Source organism: Dromiciops gliroides, chromosome 4 (assembly GCF_019393635.1).
Source record: "Dromiciops gliroides isolate mDroGli1 chromosome 4, mDroGli1.pri, whole genome shotgun sequence".
In the NCBI taxonomy this organism is placed as follows: Eukaryota; Metazoa; Chordata; class Mammalia; order Microbiotheria; family Microbiotheriidae; genus Dromiciops; species Dromiciops gliroides.
The window spans coordinates 467,717,443-467,741,093 of record NC_057864.1 but is presented as its reverse complement, the minus strand read 5'-3'; the positions used below and the strand labels follow the sequence as shown (position 1 = coordinate 467,741,093).

The 23,651-nt window shown below is 41.8% G+C and overlaps 1 protein-coding gene across 1 annotated transcript in view; it reads right to left on the bottom strand.

The window, feature by feature from the left end:
- The window catches only part of ULK2 (unc-51 like autophagy activating kinase 2), a 75,052-nt gene that overhangs the window by 18,226 nt on the left and 33,175 nt on the right, over nt 1–23,651 (bottom strand). Inside the window, 15 exon segments of the mRNA XM_044001272.1 lie at nt 5–114; nt 654–681; nt 684–735; nt 737–844; nt 975–1,261; nt 1,888–1,941; nt 1,944–1,967; nt 2,186–2,311; nt 2,314–2,333; nt 4,615–4,749; nt 9,420–9,486; nt 17,286–17,457; nt 22,462–22,552; nt 22,942–22,967; nt 22,969–22,988. Coding sequence (XP_043857207.1) covers nt 5–114; nt 654–681; nt 684–735; nt 737–844; nt 975–1,261; nt 1,888–1,941; nt 1,944–1,967; nt 2,186–2,311; nt 2,314–2,333; nt 4,615–4,749; nt 9,420–9,486; nt 17,286–17,457; nt 22,462–22,552; nt 22,942–22,967; nt 22,969–22,988 — 1,320 coding nt within the window.

Genomic DNA, 23,651 nt, shown 5'->3' with positions numbered 1-23,651 from the left:
TCACCTGTATCCATCGGTCGTTCTGTGTTGAGGCTGTCTGTGCTGCCCTGATACAGCTGCCCACCTAAGGGTGTCTTCACTTGTTGATCTGACAATTTCCCTGTACTTACGGATCTACAAAAGGACAGTAATGTTATCAATGGAAAAGACAATACTTGATCTTAAAAATTACCCAGAATGGGGCAGCTAGGTGGCGCAGTGGATAGAGCACCAGCCCTGGAGTCAGGAGTACCTGAGTTTCAAATCCGGCCTCAGACACTAACACTTACTAGCTGTGTGACCCTGGGCAAGTCACTTAACCCCAATTGCCTCACTAAGAAAAAAAAAAAATTACCCAGAATGCCAAAAATAAAATTAAGGCTTATACTGAGGCTATAAAGTAAGCCACAAAACAGGTCAGTTCCTCATGGTGGGAAGGGAGGACATGCTAAAAAATTGTAGGGTGGAAACAAATTTCCAACACCACAACAAACAAAAATAGGATGGGCAAGAGGTCCAGGCAGTCACTACTGTGTGACACACCTGTCATTTTCAGAAGTGTTAAATTGTGCACAGAAGAGACTTCACATCATACCCCCAGGATGTCAAGATGTTTATTAAACTCTTATAATTTTTATAAGGGAAAATGTTAATGCTGTTACTGAATATTTTACCTGCCAAATGTGGTCTTGCTGTGTGAGGCTCAGCCACCTGCCTTTCACTTCCTTGGGCTGAGAGAAAATGTGAGAACTCTCGGTGGGTCACTCACATCTTTAGCTGGCATGTCTGTTGGTCCCTGACGAGTAACCAAGGCTAGCAAATTGGAAGATGCTTGGGTTTTAGGGATCTTGGAAGGAGCTGTGGCCTAGACAAACACATTTAAGGTGGTTTTAAAAGAATGCCTATTCGTTTCCATTTATCACATGCTAAAAGATGGAAGCTGTGGGTGAAGTACTACCCTGTTTCTCAACTTATAGTATGTTTTCATATCCAACCTTAGTGGGAGAGCCAATGATTGTTGGTAAAGGAGTTTTAAATAGCCAATCAGAGCTCCTAGGAGAAGATCCCGTGTGCTTGGTGGGGGAGGTCCCAAGGCTGACTGGCCTACTTGGCTGTGGTGAGTAGCTATAACCAAATGCTGCATGGGACGGGCACACAGGGTCAGAATGCTGCTTTCGAAGTTTTTGTTTGTTCTGGTAGATATCAGTGAGCGTCGGGGCACTCTGAAGTCTAGCACCCAACAAAAGAGACTGCGGTGTCTGTGATGGTGGTACCGGAGAACCTGTGAAGAAAAATGAACCAGGGAGAAGGGTAGAACACAAGGAGCAACATCTTACAGCACTACAAGTATCAGACCCATGGGTTCAGTCTAAGGACTAAAATGACAATGATGAAAATGTCTTGTCTGTCCATGATATGCTGCTCTGACCTCACCAAAACATCTGGCTAATTCACATGGTGCTCAGTGTTCTCAGAGGACACTCCGGGTACTGCCTCTACTGGTAGCGAGCAAACTGAGCCAGGGACAAATGAAATAACTGGTTAACTAACAGTGTAATGTCCAGGTTTCCCGCACCACAGAATGCTGGGAGATCACATTTTGCACAGCAGTCAGACCACTATCAAGACCCACAGTTCATTTTCCACATCATTTATCACTGTCTGAATGAGAGAATCCTGTGGACATGATGTTTGGTACCCAGGAGTCACTTTCCTGGAGTAGTGATGACACCCAAAGTGAGATAAGGAGCTGTATATGAAGATAAACCAAAGATGGCACACATCAGTGCTGAAAACTGAAGGGGTCAAAAAAAGCATGGTCATTTCTACTCTGACCACATGACTGGGGGGGGGGGGGGGAAATCAACCTGTAGAATGGCATTTAATCCCCTGGCTAACGTAACCCACCTGAAGAATTTCTGCTGCCTTGAATCATGAGCCTGAGCTGTCCACAACAGCAGTGGCAAGCTGTTCAGGGATGGTGCCAACTATAAGGGACAAAAAAACAGAAAAGGCTTGACTGTTCTCTCACCAACAGAAACATAGAGCAAACGCTCAAACATCAGGTAAGTTAGGATTTTAAATATACCTAGCTCTAGCGCTATGCGATCTGCACAGTTAGAAATCAAATTAAACACACATGCATAAAATGCTCCTGCAGGCACACAGCTATCACTCAGGATAAGCTTCCCGATGCCTTCCTTACCTAATGGAGAAGGGATGTATGGCCTTGGAGGAGCCTGTAGACAGCCTCCGCCGCCGCAGTCCTGCACTGTGTCTGCAGGTACTGGAGAGCAGGAACCCATCTTCAGAAAGCCCAAAGGGCTGGTTTCGATCTCCGCACCACTGCAGATCTGAAAAGTTTGTTGTTGGTTTTTTAAAAGATGGATTTTAAGAAAAGCCCCTATGACCTAGTGTGCAATACATGTTTCATTAAGCACTTACAATGTGCCAGCCACTGTGCTCAAGGCTAGTGATGCAAAGAAAGCAAAAGGGCCCCAGCCCTGGGAGAAGATGACATGAGAAAAGTGATGGCTCGGCCAGAGAATATCATCCACAGAGGAGAGGGCGCTAAGAAACTCAAGAGGATCAGAAGGATTCCTGTATATGCGTAGAGAGGCAGAGAAAGGAGAACATGCCAAGGGTGCAGGTACAGCCAGTGGAAATGCCTAGGAGGCCAAGAGACGGAGTTGTCTTGTTCAAGGGAACAGCCAGGAGCCCTGTGTTGCTAGATCATCACAGATGATGTGTTAGGAAGTTGTAAGAAGAGTGGAAAGTGGGGGCGAGCGGGGGAAGGAGCCTTGGTTATGAAGGGGCTTGAACACCAAATAGAGTATTTTTATATTTACTGCTGGAGTTGAGAGGGGGCCACTCAAGTTCACTGGATGTCAGATATGCACCTTAGGAAATCAGTTCAGTAGCAGAATGGAGGATGAAAGGGAATGGGGAGACTTGAGGCAGGCAGACCAACCATCAGGCTATTCCAATAATCCAGGAATGAGGTGATGAGGGCCGGCGCCAGGGTGGGGGCAGTGTCAGAGGAAAGGGGTATATTTTGAGGGATGATACAAAGTCAAATTGAAAGGGCCTTGCAATAGCTTGGATATGGGAGGTGAGAGGATGATTCCTAGGTCATGAGCCTAGCCCTCAACAATAAGAGAAGTCTGGAAGGTCGAAAGGCTTCAGCCTGCCAGGGAGAAATGAGAGAAATGATGCTCAGAATTGGACCACAGTGAGATAGCATGTCATCCAGGTGAAGATGACTGTAGGTCAGCAAAGAGATCAGGGCTGGATAAGCACATAGTGAGAAGCATCAATAATCCATCAAGGAGCAAGGATGAATCACCAAGTGAAATAGCATAGAGAACAGAAGAGAGCCCAAGGCAAAGCTCTATGAGACAACTCGCATTGGCAGTTCCTGCCTGAATGAGAATCCAGCAGAAAGAGACTAAGATGCAGCCAAGTAACTGGGAGGAAAAACAGGGCAGAAGTATCCCAAAAACCTAGAGGGAAGAAGCACCAAGGAGAAAAGGCTGATCAAGTGGGTGAAAGGCAATGAACTTCATCTCCTTACCTGAACACAAGAGAATCAATAACTGCATGTTTTACTGCCATCACACTAAGCCCACATGAGTGAAAAAAACACCCAAACATACAATGTCATTTAACCCTGAAACAGAAACTCTAGAAAGGAGTCCATGACCCCCTGACGGCACACGTGGCAACAACACAGGATCTGTTTAGAAGGGGCAAGAAAACCAAGCCAATCTGTGACCGGCGCCGGGCTCAGTTTTCTAGAGAGAGCCAGCCAACTTCTATGACCATTCGGTGAAATATAGATGACTGTAAATGTGCTGGAAACTCTCTTCATCCCTGACATAAGTAAACCCATAGCACTAAGCACTGAAGGGGTACTTGAAAAGTGTTCTAGACCAACCTTTTATTTTACAAATGAAGAAACTGAGGCTCAAAGAAGGGAGTGATCTATCCAGAGAGGATAGTAGAACAGAGACTCTATCAGAAATCCTAGGACCAAGCCCTGGCATGGAAGAGCTAGGGTCTTGGACCCTGTGGGATAAGCTCTGGCCACTGCCTCAAACGGCTTTGAACCCACAAGTTCTCTGTGACCAGAATCATGGAAGCCACTGCGGTGAAATGCCCAAGTCTTACGAGTATTAGTAAGGTTGGGTGTGGAGCCTAGAGGGTACTTAGTTTAGCGATCAAGACAAGCACCTGAAGAGATTTCATTGTGAAGATAAGAACCTCTCTTTAGGCTAACAGCCCCTGCTCTGGGAGTGACTCTCAGGACCACAGCCTGAGGCCTGGGGCTGAGATTGTCCTCAAACACTATCACAGGACCAGGATGAGAAGGAAAATGAATGCAAAAACCACCCGGCACCCACACAGCAAGCACTAGGTGAATCAGACTGAGAAGAGAAGCTTCAAAACAGAGGCAGCTCAACAGAGCAGCCCGTGGGTCTGCGGCGCTGCTGAATGACCAATGCAGAACAAAAGGGGACTCAATCTTTCCATAAAGCCATGCTTCACAAGACAAGCCAAGCCAACAGCCACCATCTGGAATAGCGACTAATCCAACTTTAAAGGCAAAACCAACCACAGAAATAACTCACTCACCTTGGAGACCCATGGGGGACTGTCCCAGGGCTGGCCGAGGAGAGGTTCTGCTCAATCCGCTGATAATTCCTTAATTGAGTAGGCACTGGAATAGGGGCTGTTTCACTGTGCGGTGACGGAGAGGGCTGACACGGTCTGCAACCACAATTTGTTGCCAAGGTAAGAAAAATGCTGCAAGAAAGCTTCTCTCACTTCAACCATCATTGGCCTTTAAGGATTTAACATTCTATATGTGTCAAGTTAAACATGATGACTTTAAAACTTAAATGTTTCATTGTGTTCTTGTCATTTTAAAAATGTTCTTCCAACCCTCACTAAAGACCAAGGGCTGTGATGTGAACAGCCAAAAACCAAACACACACAGTAATGGGAAAAATACCTAAGTAGGCTAACTCCATGTCTCCCTCTGGCAGACCTCTACACATTATGAGAGAGCAAAATAGTTCTAGGAAAATCTACTGCACAAAAGAGCAGAAGTTCAAAAGCGAAGAGGGAGCAGAGTGTTTTACAAAAAGTTGTTAATAAGCAAGATGTCCCAAGGACCTCAGAATTTCTCAAGATTACAAAACATGTTGTATGATTCCTCACTTTAAAAACCCCACATGCTGCTTTATTGTCTAATTATGTGAGTTACGTACCATTAGGCCCAAGGATTTTACCTCCTTCCTCAGTTTTAATAAATGTAGAAAAGTCTATTAAAGAAATCACCATCAGCAATGCATGTCGTATCACACCTAAGATAATGTCACATTTCCAGTTTTAATTTCTAATCCCAAAGCAAGTCTTGGAAATTCACCAAGGCTCAGGAACAAAAAACACCATGTGAACAGGAAAGCATGCCAAGCTTTTTCCTTTCCCAGTAAAGCTTTGTGAATCCCCCCTCTTCCCCACAGGATCAACTAGAACAAGACACATTCAAATACCACAAGAAATGGCATCTGTACACTGAAGTGTGATGAGATAATGTTTATCGAACCACTTGAATGTTTTATCACTCTTTCCAAATTAAAAGAACCCATCAATAGACTTCAAACATCAGAGAAACATTCTTTACCTTTTAAGTATTAAGAGTAAGAACTCAATAGTTATTCATATTTTGGTAAACATGACATCTGTACCTTACTGGAAACTGGAAACAGGGAAGCACTTTCGTTTCCAGTTCAATGGCTTTATTATCAAAAGCCAGTTGTAGGGTGCTGACCTTCATTATGGTCCCCTGTGATTAGGTGTGCAAGGTGCCCCTGCATTCTCTAGAGAGGTTACAGTCCAGTAACCGAGTATGCGACATACCAAGCAGAGGACTGTGTCTGTTATCAGAGTCACTGCTAAGTGCTTAGCTACCAAAGAATGACTTTTGAATTTTTCTGCTATGACCGCACAGAGCAGTGAGATCTCCAACAATGCCAGGACCCCCACCAGTGATCCCACAGACACATGAAGGTTTCCTGACCACTAACAGGAACACATGCCTGAAGTCATTACCATTCTAGCCAACGAGAGCCTGCAACAAGCAACCAAGCAGAAGGACTACACTGATGGCTTTCTTTTTTTCCCTCTGGTCTTAACATAATGGATAGAACCATAGGATCGCCAGTCTAGAACCACAGGATCGCCAGTCTAGAGCCACAGGATCACCAGTCTAGAACCACAGGATCACCAGTCTAGAGCTGGAAAGAACCTCAGGTCACGTAGTCTAACACCCTCATTTCACAGATGAGGAAACTGAGATCCAGGCTGTTAAATGACTTGTCCAAGGTCACAGGCACTGGATTTGAACCCAGGCCTTCTGGTTCCAAGCTCTTTTCACTGTGCCATGATGTCTTTTGGATGGAAAAACAGAAAATGTTTGAAGCTAGATTGTTACAAAAATAAAAATCTGAAACTGTTCAATGATGAACCCTCCCCAACCACTGTTGATCATGGTGCTAACAAGATAAAAAGTATTCAGAGTGCCCAAGTAGTGTCCTGGCCTTTCCTACAAATATCCTAGAATTAGTATCAGCAAGGGCTTAGTGTTTGGCTCTAATTCAATGAACTATGCTGTGCTGCTGCTGCTTTTTTTTTTTTTTTGCTTTTTTTTGTCGGGGCAATGAGGGTTAAGTGACTTGCCCAGGGTCACACAGCTAGTGTCAAGTCTCTGAGGACAAATTTGAATTTAGATCCTCCTGAATCCAGGCTGGTAGCTTTAATCCACTGTGCCACCTAGCTGTCCCCCATTGGTTACTATTGCAGGTGGACTCAATCAATCAGAATTCCCTAGCAAGAAGGAAGGATAGGTTGTCAATAGCCCCACATTCCTGATTTCTAGCTGATCATATTGTTCCCCTAGACTAGGGAAGCTTCTGACGTTGTAAACAATCACACTGTCTTCCCCATCGATAATGCTGCCTTTATTTCTGTGTTGCTTCTCCTTTCAATCTAGTAAAAAATGAACGTCAGCCTCCATTTGAGGTCTTAGCTTGCTAAGACTTTGCTTATTGGCAAATTCACACTTTTCTAATAATTCTACTTGGAGATTATGCCTCAGTTTACCTTAATTTTGATTGCCACGGAGCAACTAGGTGGCACAGTGGATAGGGCATTGACCCTGGATTCAGAAGGACCTGAGTTCAAAGCTGGCCTCAGACACTTGACCCTTACTAGCTGTGTGACCCTGGCAAGTCACTTAACCTCACTGCCCAGCAACAAATCACAAATGAAGTGAATAAATAATTAAATGAAAGTAACAAATAAATAAATGACTAAACAAATAAAAAAATTTTAATTGCCACACCATGACCGAATTATAGGGATATATGTTTCTCTAGGAAACCATGTAACCCAAAACATTAATAAAAACCCATTTTTAATTGCAAAAATTTTAAAGGTGTTTAAAGATTATTCTTAGATAAAATTAAAGAAAATGCTACAGTAATCCACTAAGCATTCTGACACTAGAAGACACTGACTTTATGGACACTGTCATAAGATGTTGAAGAAGTGGATGGAGAATCCATGAATTTAACTCAAATATTACTTTCTAATATCATCTTAAACACTACTTGAAATAATGCAATGTCTTAAACAGGGCTTTCTAATTACTCACCATCGGCACCAACACTCCTAGTACTAATCTACTGTAAACTTTTAACCTTTTGGGGGGGGGGTGCAAGCAGCAGACCTGAGATTTCCCTGGTCTGAAGAACTCCCCTATTGATATAGATCAACACCTATCCAACCACTTCTATGTTAGTCCTGAGGGTGACCTACCAGGCACTGCCAGAGGGTTCCAGAGGCTGACCCTGAACCTACAAAGTCCCTGACTTCACAAGCAGTGCCCACTAATCTAGAACCCTCCTCTCGTAAAGGGCTTGCTCTATTAGTGAAAGGCACTAGGCCCTATCAGCAAAGCCATAGGGCTGCATGCAAGGAGAGTGAAAAGAGCTTGGACTGGGGATCAAGGGACCCACGCAAAAACCCTTGGCCTGGCAATTGATCACACTCTGTGCCTCTGGGCAGTCAGTTCACATGCTGGGGCTTCAGATGTAATATCAGGAGCCAAGAGCAGAATGTCTCCAGTCACTACCACAGGTCCTGAGTCTGTGGTCCTCCTAAGTCAATCTGTGGAGCAGCACCTTGAAAGACTTTAACCACACCTCCTCTAGGCTAGGAATTAATGAAATCTTGACCAGCTCACACTAAACAATGGGGCATTCAAATCCATGACCTAGCAGTTAACGTAAGTATACTTCCTAATTTTTTGAGAAGGGGCAGATTATTTTATTCAGTAAAGTTTTTTAAAGTTATTAATAAGACTAAGAAGAAAGTAAAAATAAACCACATGATTATTTTTCACCCTGAGTAAATTTCAACACAGTCTCGTGTAAGCCAGAAGTGTTGTCTAGGGGCACTAGATGGTGCAGTGGATAGAGCACTGGCCCTGGAGTCAGGAGTACCTGAGGTTCAAATCCGGCCTGCAGACACTTAACACTTACTAGCTGTGTGACCCTGGCAAGTCACTTAACCCCAATTGCCTCACCAAAAGAAAACAAAAAACAGAAGTGTTGTCTAAAATTCTATCACAAAAGAAAAATGGTGTATGGTGATAACGAAAAGTTTTCAAGTCACTTTATGTGTAACTCAACTAGTGGTGGCTGTGCCGTGAACAATGAACCTGAAATCAGAAAAAATCTGCATTAGAATCCAACTTTGAACATTTACTAGCTGTGTGACCCTGAGCAAATCACAACCTTCATTTGCCTCAGTTTCCTTATTTGTACAGTGAGTGCACCTACCTCCCAGGGTGGTTGTGAGGATCTGATAATATATACAGTGCTTTGCCAACCGGAAAGCACTATGTTAAGGCTAGCTATTATTTTTATTATGACTAGGCAGTTACTACATGAAAACCCCCTGGAATGATCCAATACCTAAACTTTAGATTTTTCTTAAGACTAGGCACCCCACATACACCTACCTGGTAGCTGAGCTAAAAGGGCTACATCGAGTAGAGTTTGAACAAGGATTTTGTAATGTTCCTGGGCTCCCAGAAACAGTTAAAAGACTGTTTAAAAAAAAAAGAGGCACATGCACACTATGATAAAAAGGTGAGAAAAATAAATGTGGCAGAAAAAAGCCATTTTGTTAACGCACTTCAAATATTCACATTGCTGTTCTGATGTGGATGAGTTTCCAGTTTCAAATTAAAAAGAAAAAAGAAAAAACCCAGCACCTTGGCAATGTGACTATTCCCAAAAAAACTAGATCCTGGGCCACAAATGTAGAAAATATTCGGAAAATTCTGGTAATGATCTGTTGAAACATACCCTCCTCCACACACCAAGAACTCGCTTGAAGACCCGTCTGTCCAGCAGTTCCCATAGGGCATATCATCTAAAAAGAGGGGGAAAAAAAAGTTAAGCCCAAAAAGTAGCCCAGTCTTAGCAGCCGTCCCTCCCCATCCAGTGGTGACTGAACGATCACGCACAGTGGCCATTTGTCAGGGGAGGCTCTGTTACCTCCTACTACATGTAAGTCAAGGGAGAGGTTTCAGGGCCTTGCCTAAAAGTCACCCAGGCAGTAATATCAAAGAACCCAAGTCCTTCAACTCCAAACCAATGTTAGTGCTTGGCACAAAATAGGAAGTGAATAGATACTTGCAGATTAAGTTTACCACATAAAGTAAAAGGGAATTTGGAAATGGCAGCAAAAAGAGACCACCACACTTTAAAAAACCAGTATTGTCCACACTTTGCCCATGTCACAGCAAATTCAGGGGAATAAGAATGCGATTCCCCAGCCTCCTACCTGGTATTTCTTTAAAATTATTTTCTTTCAGAAATCAAGAAAGATTAAATGTTAACACAAAAAGATGGAATGAAGGAGTCAATGAAGTGTTAATAAGGGTCCCCTGAAACACCTACCAATGCTTATAGTCTATCTGAATGCAGCAGTCCTTCTTCCTACCCTTTAAAAATCCAGAACCTAGTCTTGCAAGCCTATGGCCTTCCCCATTCTGCCAACAATCTTTCACCTTCATCCCTTTTAGCAAATAGGGGTGACCTTGGTGGGGACAAACTAAAGTCCACAGTTTGCATCAAAGAATGAATCTCTGTGTGCCAAAAAGTTTGAGGATGCAGCTCTTCATAGGACTCGGCCATGTGACAAAATGCTCTTTGGCAAAGCCCTTAAGAACCCATCTTAACCTCAGTTTATTGTGGACTTCCATGAGACCCTACTTTCGGAAAGCTAGAATGTACACTTCCAACCCGAGTTCATGTCCTCAGCTTGAGATCCTCCTTGAGCTGTGTCTATCCTATTAACTCTCCCTACTGGCCTTTGCTACTTTGGTCACAATCCAAAATCCCTCCTAAGCCACAACTCAGCTGTCCGGGTAACTCAGGGATGGGCAAAGGCAGCACTGATGGGAACACTGGAGAGAGGTTCTACTGGACTAGGTGGGTTTGGAAGCCTTAAGTGCAGAATAAACACTAACATGATAATATAGATGGCCAGCAAATCCTGTCACACCCATGTCTGGAGCCACAATGGCATTTGTAAGCAATTATCCATTAATTTGGGCATGCCAGGAACCCCAGTGGGAGGCTTGTTCCATCAATATCATGCTATTAAGTACATTTGTATTGTGCCCCAAGAATCATTTGAAGAAAGATCATGTGTTAAATTTTACATACTCTTTGATACAAACATCCATCTGCTGGGCATATAGACACCAAGGGAGGTCAAAAACAGAAAGGTCCCTATATGCCCCTCAAAAAAAAAATATCACAGTATCATTTGCTGTGGTAGCAAAAAAATGAGAAACAAAGTAGATAGACATCCTTCGACTAGGGAACAGAAAACAAAATTTTAGTATGTGACTAATATGTTACTGCAAAATAATAAACAAATAGTTATTTAATAACTAATAAGTTATTTATAAACAAAGTTATAAGAAACTCAGAAACATGGAAAAACCTATGTGTACTTATATAAAATTCAGGAAGCAGAACCAGGAAAACCATATACTGTATGTACACAACAATCAAATAATGTAAATGAAAAGAACACAAAAATCAATGATTCCCTTTCCCCCCAGAAGACAACATTCAGTTTTGAGTTCTGGGGTTTTTTGGGCGGGGAAATGAGGGTTAAGTGACTTGCCCAGGGGTCACAGAGCTAGTAAGCGTCAAGTGTCTGAGGCCAGGAGCAGGTCCTCCTGAATCCAGGGTCGGGTGCTTTAACTACCTACAACACCACCTACGTGCCCCCTACATTCAGTTTGCTAAATAAATATTTTGGGTAATAGGCCTGTTTCTTCTTGCCTTTTGGAATATTGCTTCCAAGTTTTCACCTCTATAGTAGCAACTGCCAAATTTGATGTGTGCCTGTCTCTCCTTGGTACCGGAACCCTTTTTTCCAGAGAGCACTGGGTTTTTTCCTGCAATATTCCTTATAATTTTCCTCTTAGAGATCTCTTTCAGTAGCTGACAGTGGATTTAATTTCACTTTGCCCTTTGATTCTAATAGGTCCTGGGTAGTTTTTATTCATAATTTTTTGAAATAATAAAATCCAGGTCCTTTTTTTGATCATACCTTTCCAGGAGTTGAATGAATTTTTGTAATTTTTTTCTCCTTGATCTGTTTTATAGGTTTATGTCTTTGATGAGATACATCATAGTTTCTTCTACTTTTTTTTAGTGTTTTGACTAAACAATATTGTTTTAGGGAGCCTCTTGTACCAAGCTATTGATTTTCCTTCCAAGTCTTTCCTTTAAGATTCTCATTTCTTCTTCAACTCTTTCCTCTAAAGCTCTCATTTTGTTTATAATGAGATTCAAACTCTAGCTTCATTTCGTCTGGGAATTAGAGTCAAACTTGTGGCCAAGCTATATTTTCTCAGGCCTTCCTTGTAGAAGTTGTGGAATTCTCCAACCATTCTGGAGAGCAATTGGAATTATGCCTAAAGGGCTATAAAGCTTGCATACCCTTTGACCCAGCAATACCAGTATTAGGTCTTTTTCGCAAAGAGATCATAAAAAAGGGAAAAGGACCCACATGTACATGTATGAGCTGCTCTTTTCGTGTGCAAGAATTGGAAATTGAGGGGAGATGCCCACAATCAGGGAATGGATGAACAAGTGTGGTATATGAATGTAATGGAATACTATTGTGCTGTATGAAAAGACGAGCAGGCGGATTTCTGAGGGAACCTGGAAGGACTTACAGAACTGATGCTGAGTGAGATGAGCAGAACCAGGGAGAACATTGTATACAGACACAACACTGTGTGTTGATCAATTGTGATAGACTTGACTCTTCTCAGCAATACAATGGTCCAATATAGTTCTCCAAAGGACTCATGATGGAAAATGCTCTCCAAATCCAGAAAAAAAAAGAACTATGGAATCTAGATGCAGACTGAACCATTCTATTCCTATTTTTTTTTCTATCGTATTTACTGCTATTGTTAAAACAGTGTCACATGTCAAGCTTGGTAAAGTTTATGGTACACAAGAGGCATGGACTCAAACAGTGGGGCACTTTGGGAAGAGAACTGGACATGATGCTGATGGGATCCAAGTTCCGCTCCTGGGCCTGTCACTGTTTAGCTACTCATGTGATTGCAGGGGTAGGACAGTAACCCACTCAGAACCTGTGTTTCCTCATCTACAAACCAGGGATACCCACCACTTGCTCAACATGGTTAAAAGGCTAAATGAGAACACACACACACACACACACACACACACACACACTTTGTGAGACCTTAAAATGCTCAACATAAATTATTTCTAAAAACGACCTGTACAAAATGTGTGATCCTGGGGCCAGGGGGAGGAGGGAAAGAATGAGCGTTTACATGGGGTAAACGCTGATTTCTAGGCACTGTGCTTTACATATGACCTCATTTGATCCTCACAATTAGCTGGCAAAGCAGAGGCTTTTATTATCCCCATTTCATAGGTGAGGAAGTAAGGCACACAGCAGTTCATGTGACTTGTAAAGAGATCACACATGGTAAGTCTCTGAGGTCAGGTCTTCCTGACGTCCAATCCAGCTCTCTACCCACCATACTACCTAGCAAGCTTGCCACTAAAATTAGATTCTTCTCTGAATGAAGAGCAATTCCAAGGACACTCTAAAACAGAAGCCTGCCATGGCAGGGCAACACTGATTATAATATCAGACACAGTCTGACAAATTTCAGTAGGTAATAAAATGAATAGAAGGCAAATGAAATTGGTTTTTAAGATTAAAAAAGCAGAAAGGAATAAAGCTGAAATTAGGACCTTTTATTTCTAGACGTTCATTAGCGACTAACCCATCCACATATCAATATGAATATAAGCACATTGATAAAAGATAAACAGTCAATTACACTAATCTGGTTTATGGTTAACTCTAACCTCTGGCATTCTCCTACCTTACTTGTGCCTGGTCAGTGTCTGCCTTTACTACATTTTGATCAGTCTTCTACTACTAAAACATACTGCTTGTACCTACCCTACTAATCTCACCTGATCTCCAATTTTCCCATTCTAAATTTTATTTTTGTCTTCCAAATTATTTGATATCACTGGCAAATTTCTTCATCTAATTAATCAATAAAATTCTCTATTTGATAAGAACTACTTAGAAAATGTGGAAAGACTGTTCTCATATAAATTAGGTTTAGACCAACATCTTACACCTTATCATACAATAAGTTCAAAAGGGATTTATAAACCGAATAGTAAAGATCACACCATTTAAAAAAAAAAGAGAAGAGAAAAACAATCATATACCTTCACTGCAAAGGATAGAAGATGAATTTTTAACCAAAGAAGGTGATTACAAAAGATAAAAGAATCATTTTAATTACATTAAATTGAAAAGCTTCTGAAAACAAAAGTTAATCAGGCAGCTAGGTGGTGCAGTGGATAAAGCACAAGCCCTGGATTCAGGAGGACTGAGTTCAAATACGGCCTCAGACACTTGACACTTACTAGCTGTGTGACCCTGGGCAAGTCACTTAAACCTTTATTACCCACAAAAAAAAATTAATCCATCTAAGATAGGAAAAAAGAAAGCAATAAAATAGGAAAAAATCTTTGTATCAGATTCTCAAGGACTAGGTATCTAAGACAGACATACATATACACACAATATATATATGTGTGTGCATTTGTGTTTACACACACACACACACACACACAGCACACACACAGCACATACATACACTCCACACAACCAAAAGCTATTCTCCATATGTAAGTAGTCAAAGGACAGAATTGCATACTGTTTACTATGAGAAATGGCCGCAATTCACTAATAATAAGATGAATGCAAATCAAAAAAAACCAAGGTTTTACCTCATACTCAGCAAACCAGAAAAGAGGATAAAATATGGGAAGTCAATGTCAAAGAGGGTTGTGGGAAGATAGACACACCATTGCCTTGGGGTGGAGATGGGAACTGTACAACCATTTGGGAAAGTAATTTGTAGTTATCCAAATAAAGTCACCAAAATGTTGTACTCTTTGAGGCAGAGATCTGCTACTAGGGCCTACACCCCAAGGAGGTGCAAGACGCCATGAACTGATGCAAAAGGAAGCAAGTAGAGCCAGGAAAACAATACAGACAAGACCTACAGACAAAGTATGTGGAAGGAACAAGCCTCTTGAGAAGTGCTAGGGGGGGGCAACTAGGTGGCACAGTGGATAAAGCACAAGCCCTGATTCAGGAGGATCTGTGTTCAAATCCGGCCTCACACACTTGACACTTACTAGCTTGTTGACCCTGGGGTAAGTCACTTAACTCTCATTGCCCATGGGCGGGGGCGGGGGGGGGGGAGGCAGGGGGCGGGGAGAGGGAAGGGCTAGGAAAAAAAAAAAGAAATGCTAGGAGAAGATGGCCCTACCCACTCTATAGAGGTAGGAGTAGGAGTTACTTGGGTGAGGAACACTGCATGTATTTCCTTCAGATTTTTTTCAATTTAGATGAATGGTTCTGCAGATTCTTTTTTCTTTTTATAAATACGCTATGTTATATGGAATGGCTGTCTGGGACAGAAAGGGAAATAAAGGGGGACATTTAGACAATATAAAAACAAAAAATAGCAAATTTTTTTTTTTTGGTGAGGCGATTGGGGTTAAGTGACTTGCCCAGGGTCACACAGCTAGTAAGTGTAAACGTGTCTGAGGCTGGATCTGAACTCAGGTCCTCCTGACTCCAAGGCTGGTGCTCTAGTCACTGTGGCCACCTAGCTGCCTCTGCATTTTAAATTTTTAAAAAACACAAAGATGGATCCCAGGACCTCCCATGCAAGAAACGTGACATGTCTACCCAAATCAATGCTATTATAACCACCCCTTTGCTTCACTCACAATTATCACTGTAGTATAATTAAAATGGTGCCTTCCTAGCTTATCAATGAGAATATGGAACATGAGTCTGATATTTTCCTCAACAGATTGTGTTTGAGATCCCTCCCTTGATATCACATATCATGGTGAAGATTGTATTTAATTGAACCTGGCATAATTTGCACTAACAAAGCCATGACATTGGTTCTGGTATCTTTTTCTGCTCTTAACAGTTGCGAAATTGTTAACAATTTGTTCCTGCATCTACCAATCAAATACTAAGCTGACCAGACTACCATCTAAGATAACACTTTAGTCTCTTTTAAAAGTGATATAACATTTACCTTTATCTGGGACTTCTGCCCTTTTCTCATATCTAAAGGTGAAAATGGCATGTGCAAATTCCCTAAGAAATCTAGGATAGCTGTCTGCAGACACTAGTGATTTGATTATTGGTTTTTATAAGAATCCATTTTCCTGCCTGAGGATGGTTTGAGTGAGTTCTTTAACAGCTAAGACTTGTTCTAACTCACCTGTTTTGCCAACCACATCAGCATACCTGTGTACACTGCAAAGGCATTCCTAGAATGTTAGTGTTACACCAGGCTTCCTTTCCTACTTTTAACCATCCTTTGTCAAATTCTGAAAAGGATGAAAGTGGTAACAGACACGATGGAAAGAAAAGTGAGAGGGCGGGCATGCAATGTCAGTGCTCAGCGTTACACTACTTTCTGTGTATCTTCCTAGTTACCATCACCACAGTCACCAAAGGTTGGCTGGGTCAAGCTGGAAAGGGCATTAACAACTGCATTAACGATGTCCGTAAGACTCAAGGAGACCAGCCTCACCACACTGGAAGGGGCTGATTACCCAGGTACTTCATCATGCTGTGGTGATTGTGGAGGGGACCTAATCTAAGTCAGTCAAAGGCAGAAGTACAGTGAGCTCCTGAAATTTTCAAAATGTACAAAAGGTAACTTGTTGTTCCCTTGTCACCTTCAAAGTTCTTTTTCCAATGTATCCTTTGTAATGATATACTAATCCTGGTTTGCTGGCTTTCCTAAATTTCATTTTCCTTTTCTTGTTAACTTCCATAGGCAGCTGGTGGTGCAGTACACAGAGCGAGGGGCTTCAAATCTAGCCTCAGACACTGTGTGATGCTGGGCAAGACACTTAACCCGATTGCCTCAATTTCCACATCAAGTAAAGTGGGGATCATAATTGCATCATAATTGGGCAGTTGGGTGGAGCAGTGGATAAAGCACCAGCCCTGGATTCAGGAGATCTGAGTTCAAATCCAGCCTCAGATACTTGACACTTACTAGCTGTGTGACCCTGGGCAAGTCACTTAACCCTCATTGCCCCAACCAAAAAAAATAAATAATAAATTGCACCTACCTCCCAGGGTTGTGGTGAGGATCGAATGGAATAGTATTTGTGATGCACTTTGCCCAGTTTCTGGCACATAGTAAGTGCTATATAAATGCTTATTATTCCCTTCCTTTCCTTTATTATATATTATAGTCTATCCTCCTTCCTTTCCCTTTTCTATTCTCCTTTGTCTTTGAACAAAGAATCATTTCTTCCAAAGCTTCCTTCTACCTTTAGATCCCAAACTAACTCTTCCTTGTTAGAAAATTGGCATAAGTCTAGCATGATAAAGGAGTAATTCTGGAGAGTTACAAATCTTTTAGTAAATAACAAATGGTGCCCCAGAATAAGACACAGTTATCTTATGAGTTGTAAAAAACTTCAGAGACCTGTAGGCAGTAGAATAGCTTGTTCTACTGATGAGGAGGTGCTCCAGCTTAACATACGATTGTGACCAACAGAAAGGATACTCACACGAGTGCTCTGACGAGATGTTATGTGGAACCAAAACAAAGTCGTCTGTGTCACAGGAAGAGTTCTTACTACTCGTACTGGCAGAGTCTTTAGATACCTGTAGATAGTTAGGAGGACCCAAGGGTGGGGAAGATAAGTTGTCTTCCTGAATGTGCTGCATATCTGGAAGGGACTAAAGATGACAAAATTAAAAACTAGTCCAATGACTAAACCAAAGCAACAGCAAACAATAAAACTAACCATTTTAAACTTCTTCACAAAATAGGGACCAAAGGAAAATTTTAACACAAGTAAGATTTCACACTTTCCTATTTTTAAAGTTTTCCATTTAGAAAGAAAAAACTGAAGTTATCTTTGCCCATATATCCCATCTAAAGTTTCCTAAAAATACAATGACCATGCTGGGGCCCCAAAGAAAAGATATGAAAAGGGACTCCTTCAATTCTTTGTGGAGGTGAGAAGCATGAGTGTGGAACACCGCAGAGAATGTTAGACTTTTTCAAGGTGTTGGTTGTTGCTGAACTGTTTTTTTCCCCTTTAGTTATAAGGGATAGCAGAAGGGGGTTACTTGGAAGGGCAGGAAAAGGATATAATGGAAAATACAGATGAGGGAGGAAAAAACTATAAATATTTTTAAGGTGCCCAGATACCTTCAGAAAACTCTATGTAGTTTGTAGGAAGTAGGCCAAAGATTTAACTTATGACATTTCAAGATTGTTTCCACAATAAAAGAACTAAGCTAAAATCTTTTTGTCAGATATAAGGGTACTATATAATGGTTTTTATTACTGCTGTTGCAAGAATCAACCTCATGGGTTTTGTAAGGAAATCTCTCTTTAAAGTACTATAATAAATGTAGTTTACTATGAAAAGAATGATGAGCAGCCCAGGGTGCTATCAGAAAAACCTGAAAAGACCTACATGAGCTGATGCAACGTGAAATGTACCATATACAAAATAACAGCAATACTGTAAGATGATCTGCTGTGAATGACTTGGTTTTTTTCAGCAATGCAATGATCCAAGACAACTCTAAGGGTCTTATGAAAAATACAGTCCATCTACCAAAGAGAGAACTGGTGTCTGAATACAGGGTGATGCATAATTTTTTTGTTAGTTCCTTTATCTGAAGTTTTGTTTTTGTCTGTTTTCTTTCACAACCTGGCTAATGTGGAAATGTTTTGTAATGACTGCTCATGTATCGCTTATATTGAATTGCTTGAGTTCTTGTGGGTAGGGGGAGGAAGAGAATTTGGAACACAAAGTCTTATTTTAAAAAATTTGATGAGAAGAACATAGGTTGCTACTGACAGATATAGCCTGATTGCTCTAGGGTTGGAAGGGAATTCAGGTAATTTGTCTAATCCTATTATTTTTACAGCTAGTAAACTGATTGCTCAGAGAGAATTGACTTGCTCTATATTACCAAGCACAGAGACTTCAGAAGTTATATTTGGAAAAAAAAATTTTTTTCATTTTTAAAAAAATAACTAAGCTAAGAGAAACATTCAAAATGACAATGTTTCCAATATATAAAAGGAAGAAATGGAAATGTACAACCTTAGGTTGTTTCAAAGACTGGGCAAAGTACAAGGCACAAGGCCATTTAAAATTACAGATTTTGTCCATAATAACAGTCAAAGCTCTGGAAAACCTGTCCAGTTTTGTTTTGTATGGGGGAGTGAAGGGATGTTTGGAAAGGAAAGGAAGGTCCAAGCACTCAGCAAGACATCCCAACAGAAACCAACACACAGCCCAGTTTCCACATGCAGTTAGGCCCAAGTGGGGGTTTTACCTGATTCAAGGTTGCCCAATTACTAATGAGCTAATTCTACTAGGTAAAAATACTTGGATGGTTCTATTTTCCAGTCTAAGACTAGACTATATGCCATCACTGATCAGAGAAATCTTCCACCCACCCCAATCAGGCTTGCTTTGAAACCTGTGTTGGTCAGGTACCACAGACAACACTGACACGTGGCTGATCGCACCAAAGGGTGCAGCTTCTTTTCCTACTAGGGCCAGTCCTCACACAATGGAGTTCCTGCATTAAAAGCCTCTTTTCAGTCACTTGGCCTTGCACAGATCCCCAGTCCTCAAAATGAGAACCTATCTCTGAACAAAACCTAAAACTCTCCCTTCTAGCATATCCACTCTCAAGGGCACCCTAGGAGGCCCCATTTCCCAAAGAATTTACTGAAATTCTGCCTACCCTTTGAGGACAAATAAGCCCCAGACTTAGATGACCTTGGGCTTCTTTGTGGGGTCACCAAAAAGAAGTTCAGCAGAAATTGTCCCAGAGGGATGGAACCCAAAGAGCAGCTTTACAATTCAATTAGGGGCTGCCTTTGTAGTAGAGAAAAGGGGGTGGTACAGAGGGATTCGAGGGGAATTTTTCACACCCCAAAGCCCAACCTCATAGAGATGCTGCTACATTCCCCAACTTCCCAGGGTGCCCTTTAGTTTGATGAAGGTCTTTCATTGTGTATAGCAGCAATTCATTTACTTATAGGAAAACAGGTTTCTCTGTTTATTTAGATACTGTTTTTCTTAATACAGTAATTATGTAGAAACTGCTTCAGGCAAACCTTTCATAGGGAATCCATTGAAATTGGGACCAATAGGCACAGTTCAACTCAGGAGATTTTCATCAGGTCTTAATCTCATCATTTCCTGGGGAAGGGAACCTCACACACATTATCAATGCAGACAAAGCCACAGCCCTCCACCTTTATTTTGCATGGGGGCTTTAGCAATTTTACCAAGGTAAAGTGTGAGGGGAGGAGTCAATCAGGCATGTGAAAATGCTTGGCCAGAGATGAACTCATAGCCTGCTCCTTGTCAAGAGTGACTTTTGGTACCTCTTATAAAAATACTGGCCCATTAATCCAGTTTTAACTAGCATTTATTAAGTATCAGAGTATACTTAGGTAATACCCTGACAACATTGGTCCCCTACCCTCATGGAGCTTACATTCTAACTGGGGAAGGCAAATGAAACATACTTACAGTAAGCATACAACAGTGTTCTATGAGCAACAAGAACACGAAACTCCTGGGGGCTGGGCAAGGAGGAAGGAAGAGAGCTAGGGAAAATTTTCCCATTCAAGGAAGTAGAGAATTCCATGAGGTAGAGTCAAGGAGAGAGGGCACTCCAGGCCCAGGGACAGCCAGGCCAAGCTGAGAGAACACCAAAGTTGCAGCAGGAGTCAGATGGCTGGGAAGGAGAGTTTATCCGAGAGTGAGGTGGGAGCAAGATGGGGACAGGCTGAGGAGTCTGTCTTAAAAGCACTGAAGATTCTAAGCACAGTAATGAGGGATATGAAAATGGTGCTCCAAGAAGGTTATTTTAGCAGCCATGTAGAGGATGAACCAAGAGAGAAAATGGAAGCAGGACGACCAATCAACGAGCAGGGCTTTCATTATAATCCATGGAAGAGGCAGGAGAGTCTGAACGAGGATAGTGGGTTGTATGAGGAGAGAAGGGGACCCATTCAAGAGACCATGGAGGCAGAGGTAATAAACCTGGCTGACTGACTGGATAGAGGGAGGACAGACCCTGAAGGGAGATTTAAGGCTAAGCCAAGAAACTGGAAGAATGGCAATATATTCAACAGAAACAGGGAAGTTTGGTGGAAGGTTGAGAGCTAGGAAGAAGACAATGTCTCTGATGTTATCACTTCACTTCTCTAACAAAAAAGAATATGTGTACCCATGCCATCATCTCATTCCCTTTTTTCTCCTCTAACTTCAGTCACTAGCACTTAATGATTTCTGAGAAAAAATGGTTTCTCCCAAAGTTACTAAGGCATCCTCAGCTACAATTAGACAATAACAGAGGATATCCACCACCACATTAACTGTGTGTTCAAATAAATCCTCCCTTTTCTATCCTGGCACCCCCACTGCTAAATGGTCCCTTTTTAAATTCCACTTAGTCATACCCCAAAACTCAGCTTACAGTCCTCTTGCACTCATGGACTCTGATGTACCTACTCCCTCCTGACATTTGTGTCTCCTTCAAACCAAATAGTCTTCCTGCTTAGACAAAATCCATCCCCTCCATCCTCATCCATTCTTCCCTCCTTTAGATTTTCTCCAAAACCACGCACCCCGAACATGCTCTCTCAATCTAACAGCACCCCACCTCCACTTGGCTTCCCTTTTGCTCCCTGTTTACTAGGCTCCTTCATTACCTGATCAGGCCTTATTTCTACCGTCCTATTCTAGGCGATGCCACATTAAAGTATAACCTGACTCCCAGACAGCTCAGATCCTCTTCAGCTTGCTGTGCCCCAGGATGGACTGAACTACTTTTTCTCTAGTCCTCCTTATTTTTGTTTTGTTTTTACAGAACAATGAAGGTTAAGTAACTTGCCAAGGGTCACACAGCTGGTGTCAATGTCTGAGGCAAATTGAACTCAGGGTCCTCCTGAATCCAGGTATTGTGCTTTATCCACTGTGCCACCTACCTGCCCCGCTCCTTAAAATTTAAAAAAAAAAATCTTTTTTAATTCAGAGGTGGTCCAGGCTTGGCCACAACTACTGTTGTTGCTTTATGGTTTTCTGAAGGATGATGGGGCAGAAAGAAGCACTGCACTGGTTTCAGAAGTACGCTACAAGTGGACAACAGCACAACCTCTGCAAGCCCCAGTGTGCCGGGCTTGTGAGTTTCTGAAAGTCCCCCTGCTGTAGCAGAAGCCTCTGTCATTTCAAAAAGGACTAGAAACCAAGGCCTAGATAATGCTGATCCAGGGTAGCGAACATCATCCTTGGGATACCGAGGGTTCTGAAAAACCAAAGGATGGCCACAACTGTAGCAGTCTGAAAGAAAGCGCCAGGCTGGCGAGAAGGACAAAAAGAGTGTCCACTAGAAAGAGTGGCAGCCATAGAGCAGAGTGGCTGGAAATCCCAAGATTTAGTCAGGATATCTGAGCAATAACAGTCATGAAGATGAAGATGGCCTGAAGCAGCAAAACAAGGGAGATACAGTTGGGGCAGAAGAGGTTTTATGGGGACCAGCAAATGTTGTTAAGATGTCAGCTCAAAGACTGTTCCTGAGACCACTGAGAATCCTGCCGAACACAGTTAAATCTGAATTTACAATAGATTGATAGACAACAGGCCCAAGTGTCTGTAGACTGTACAATTTTTTTAAAGGTAAACCATAACTCACGGGTGGAGAAGCAAAGCGGCAAGATGGAGAGCTACCACAAGAACTGCCAGAAACTGAACCGGCATAGATGGGCACAGGCACTGGGCAGGCTGGAGGAGAAAACAGAGGAGACAGGTCAACTCACTTTTAAGGGCAAGCATTTGAATTCTCCAAAAAACAAAAAAAAATTGTGAAAACTGCACCAACCTTAGTGCTACACTTGTCTCTCAAAAAATGCATTCACCCATTAAAATCCATGTGAAATTCACTCAGAATGGGACAAAATTTGCAATCCCCCAAGACAAAAAAACTCAATTGGAGGTTGGAGGGGGAAGAGAAAGAAAACCTTCTACTAAAAAACCTTAAATTCTATTACAGCTCAGAAGAATCACTTCTGCCTAAAGAGAAGTTTCATCAAGATTATTGTGAGCCTTGAGTTTCCCTTGGGTAATCACGTCCAAGCCAGCATCATCCTATGGAATAATTGCAGCTACTTACATTTTTTTTACTGGAACTTGTTCAAGAAAAAGGATGACTAAAAAATGCTTCTGTAAGACAAAAACCAGAGTTTTATCAGACAAGACCATAACTATAAGCCCTATAAGACAAGTATAGCTGTAGGGGTTTCTATTACTCTGGAACTTGCAAAGGATGCTGAAGTGTACAAGAGGGGTGCTTCCAATTCCTGCAGGTGTAACAGTTTTGTTTTCCTAACCCCTGCTACAAATGTTTAAAACAAATACATCATGGAATTGCAAAAACACTTTCCCATCAACAAGCACTTTTAGTTCTAAGATCCACTCAAAACTTTTAATTTTAAGATCCCTTGAGCACAAATTTTTCTTCTGTCTGTTTCAAAACACATTGTTTCTATGAAAGTCTTGCTGAAGACCTTATGTTAGAATATTTCTGGGGGCAGCTAGGTGGCACAGTGGATAAGAGCACCGGCCTGATTCAGGAGGACCTGAGTTCAAATCCAGCTGCAGACTCTTAACACTTACTAGCTGTGGGACCCTGGGCAAGTCACTTAACCTCACTGCCCCACAAAAAATCCACCATAAAAAAAAAAAAAAGAATATTTCTGTAAACCTTTGCCAAGGACTAGGTCAGACTACCACTGATGTTTTTCACTATCTAAATGAGAGAAAAGGAATCTGGGTGCTGAATTATGCAAGAATATTCTCTCTTATTCCAGCTAGTTGTTTTTGCAA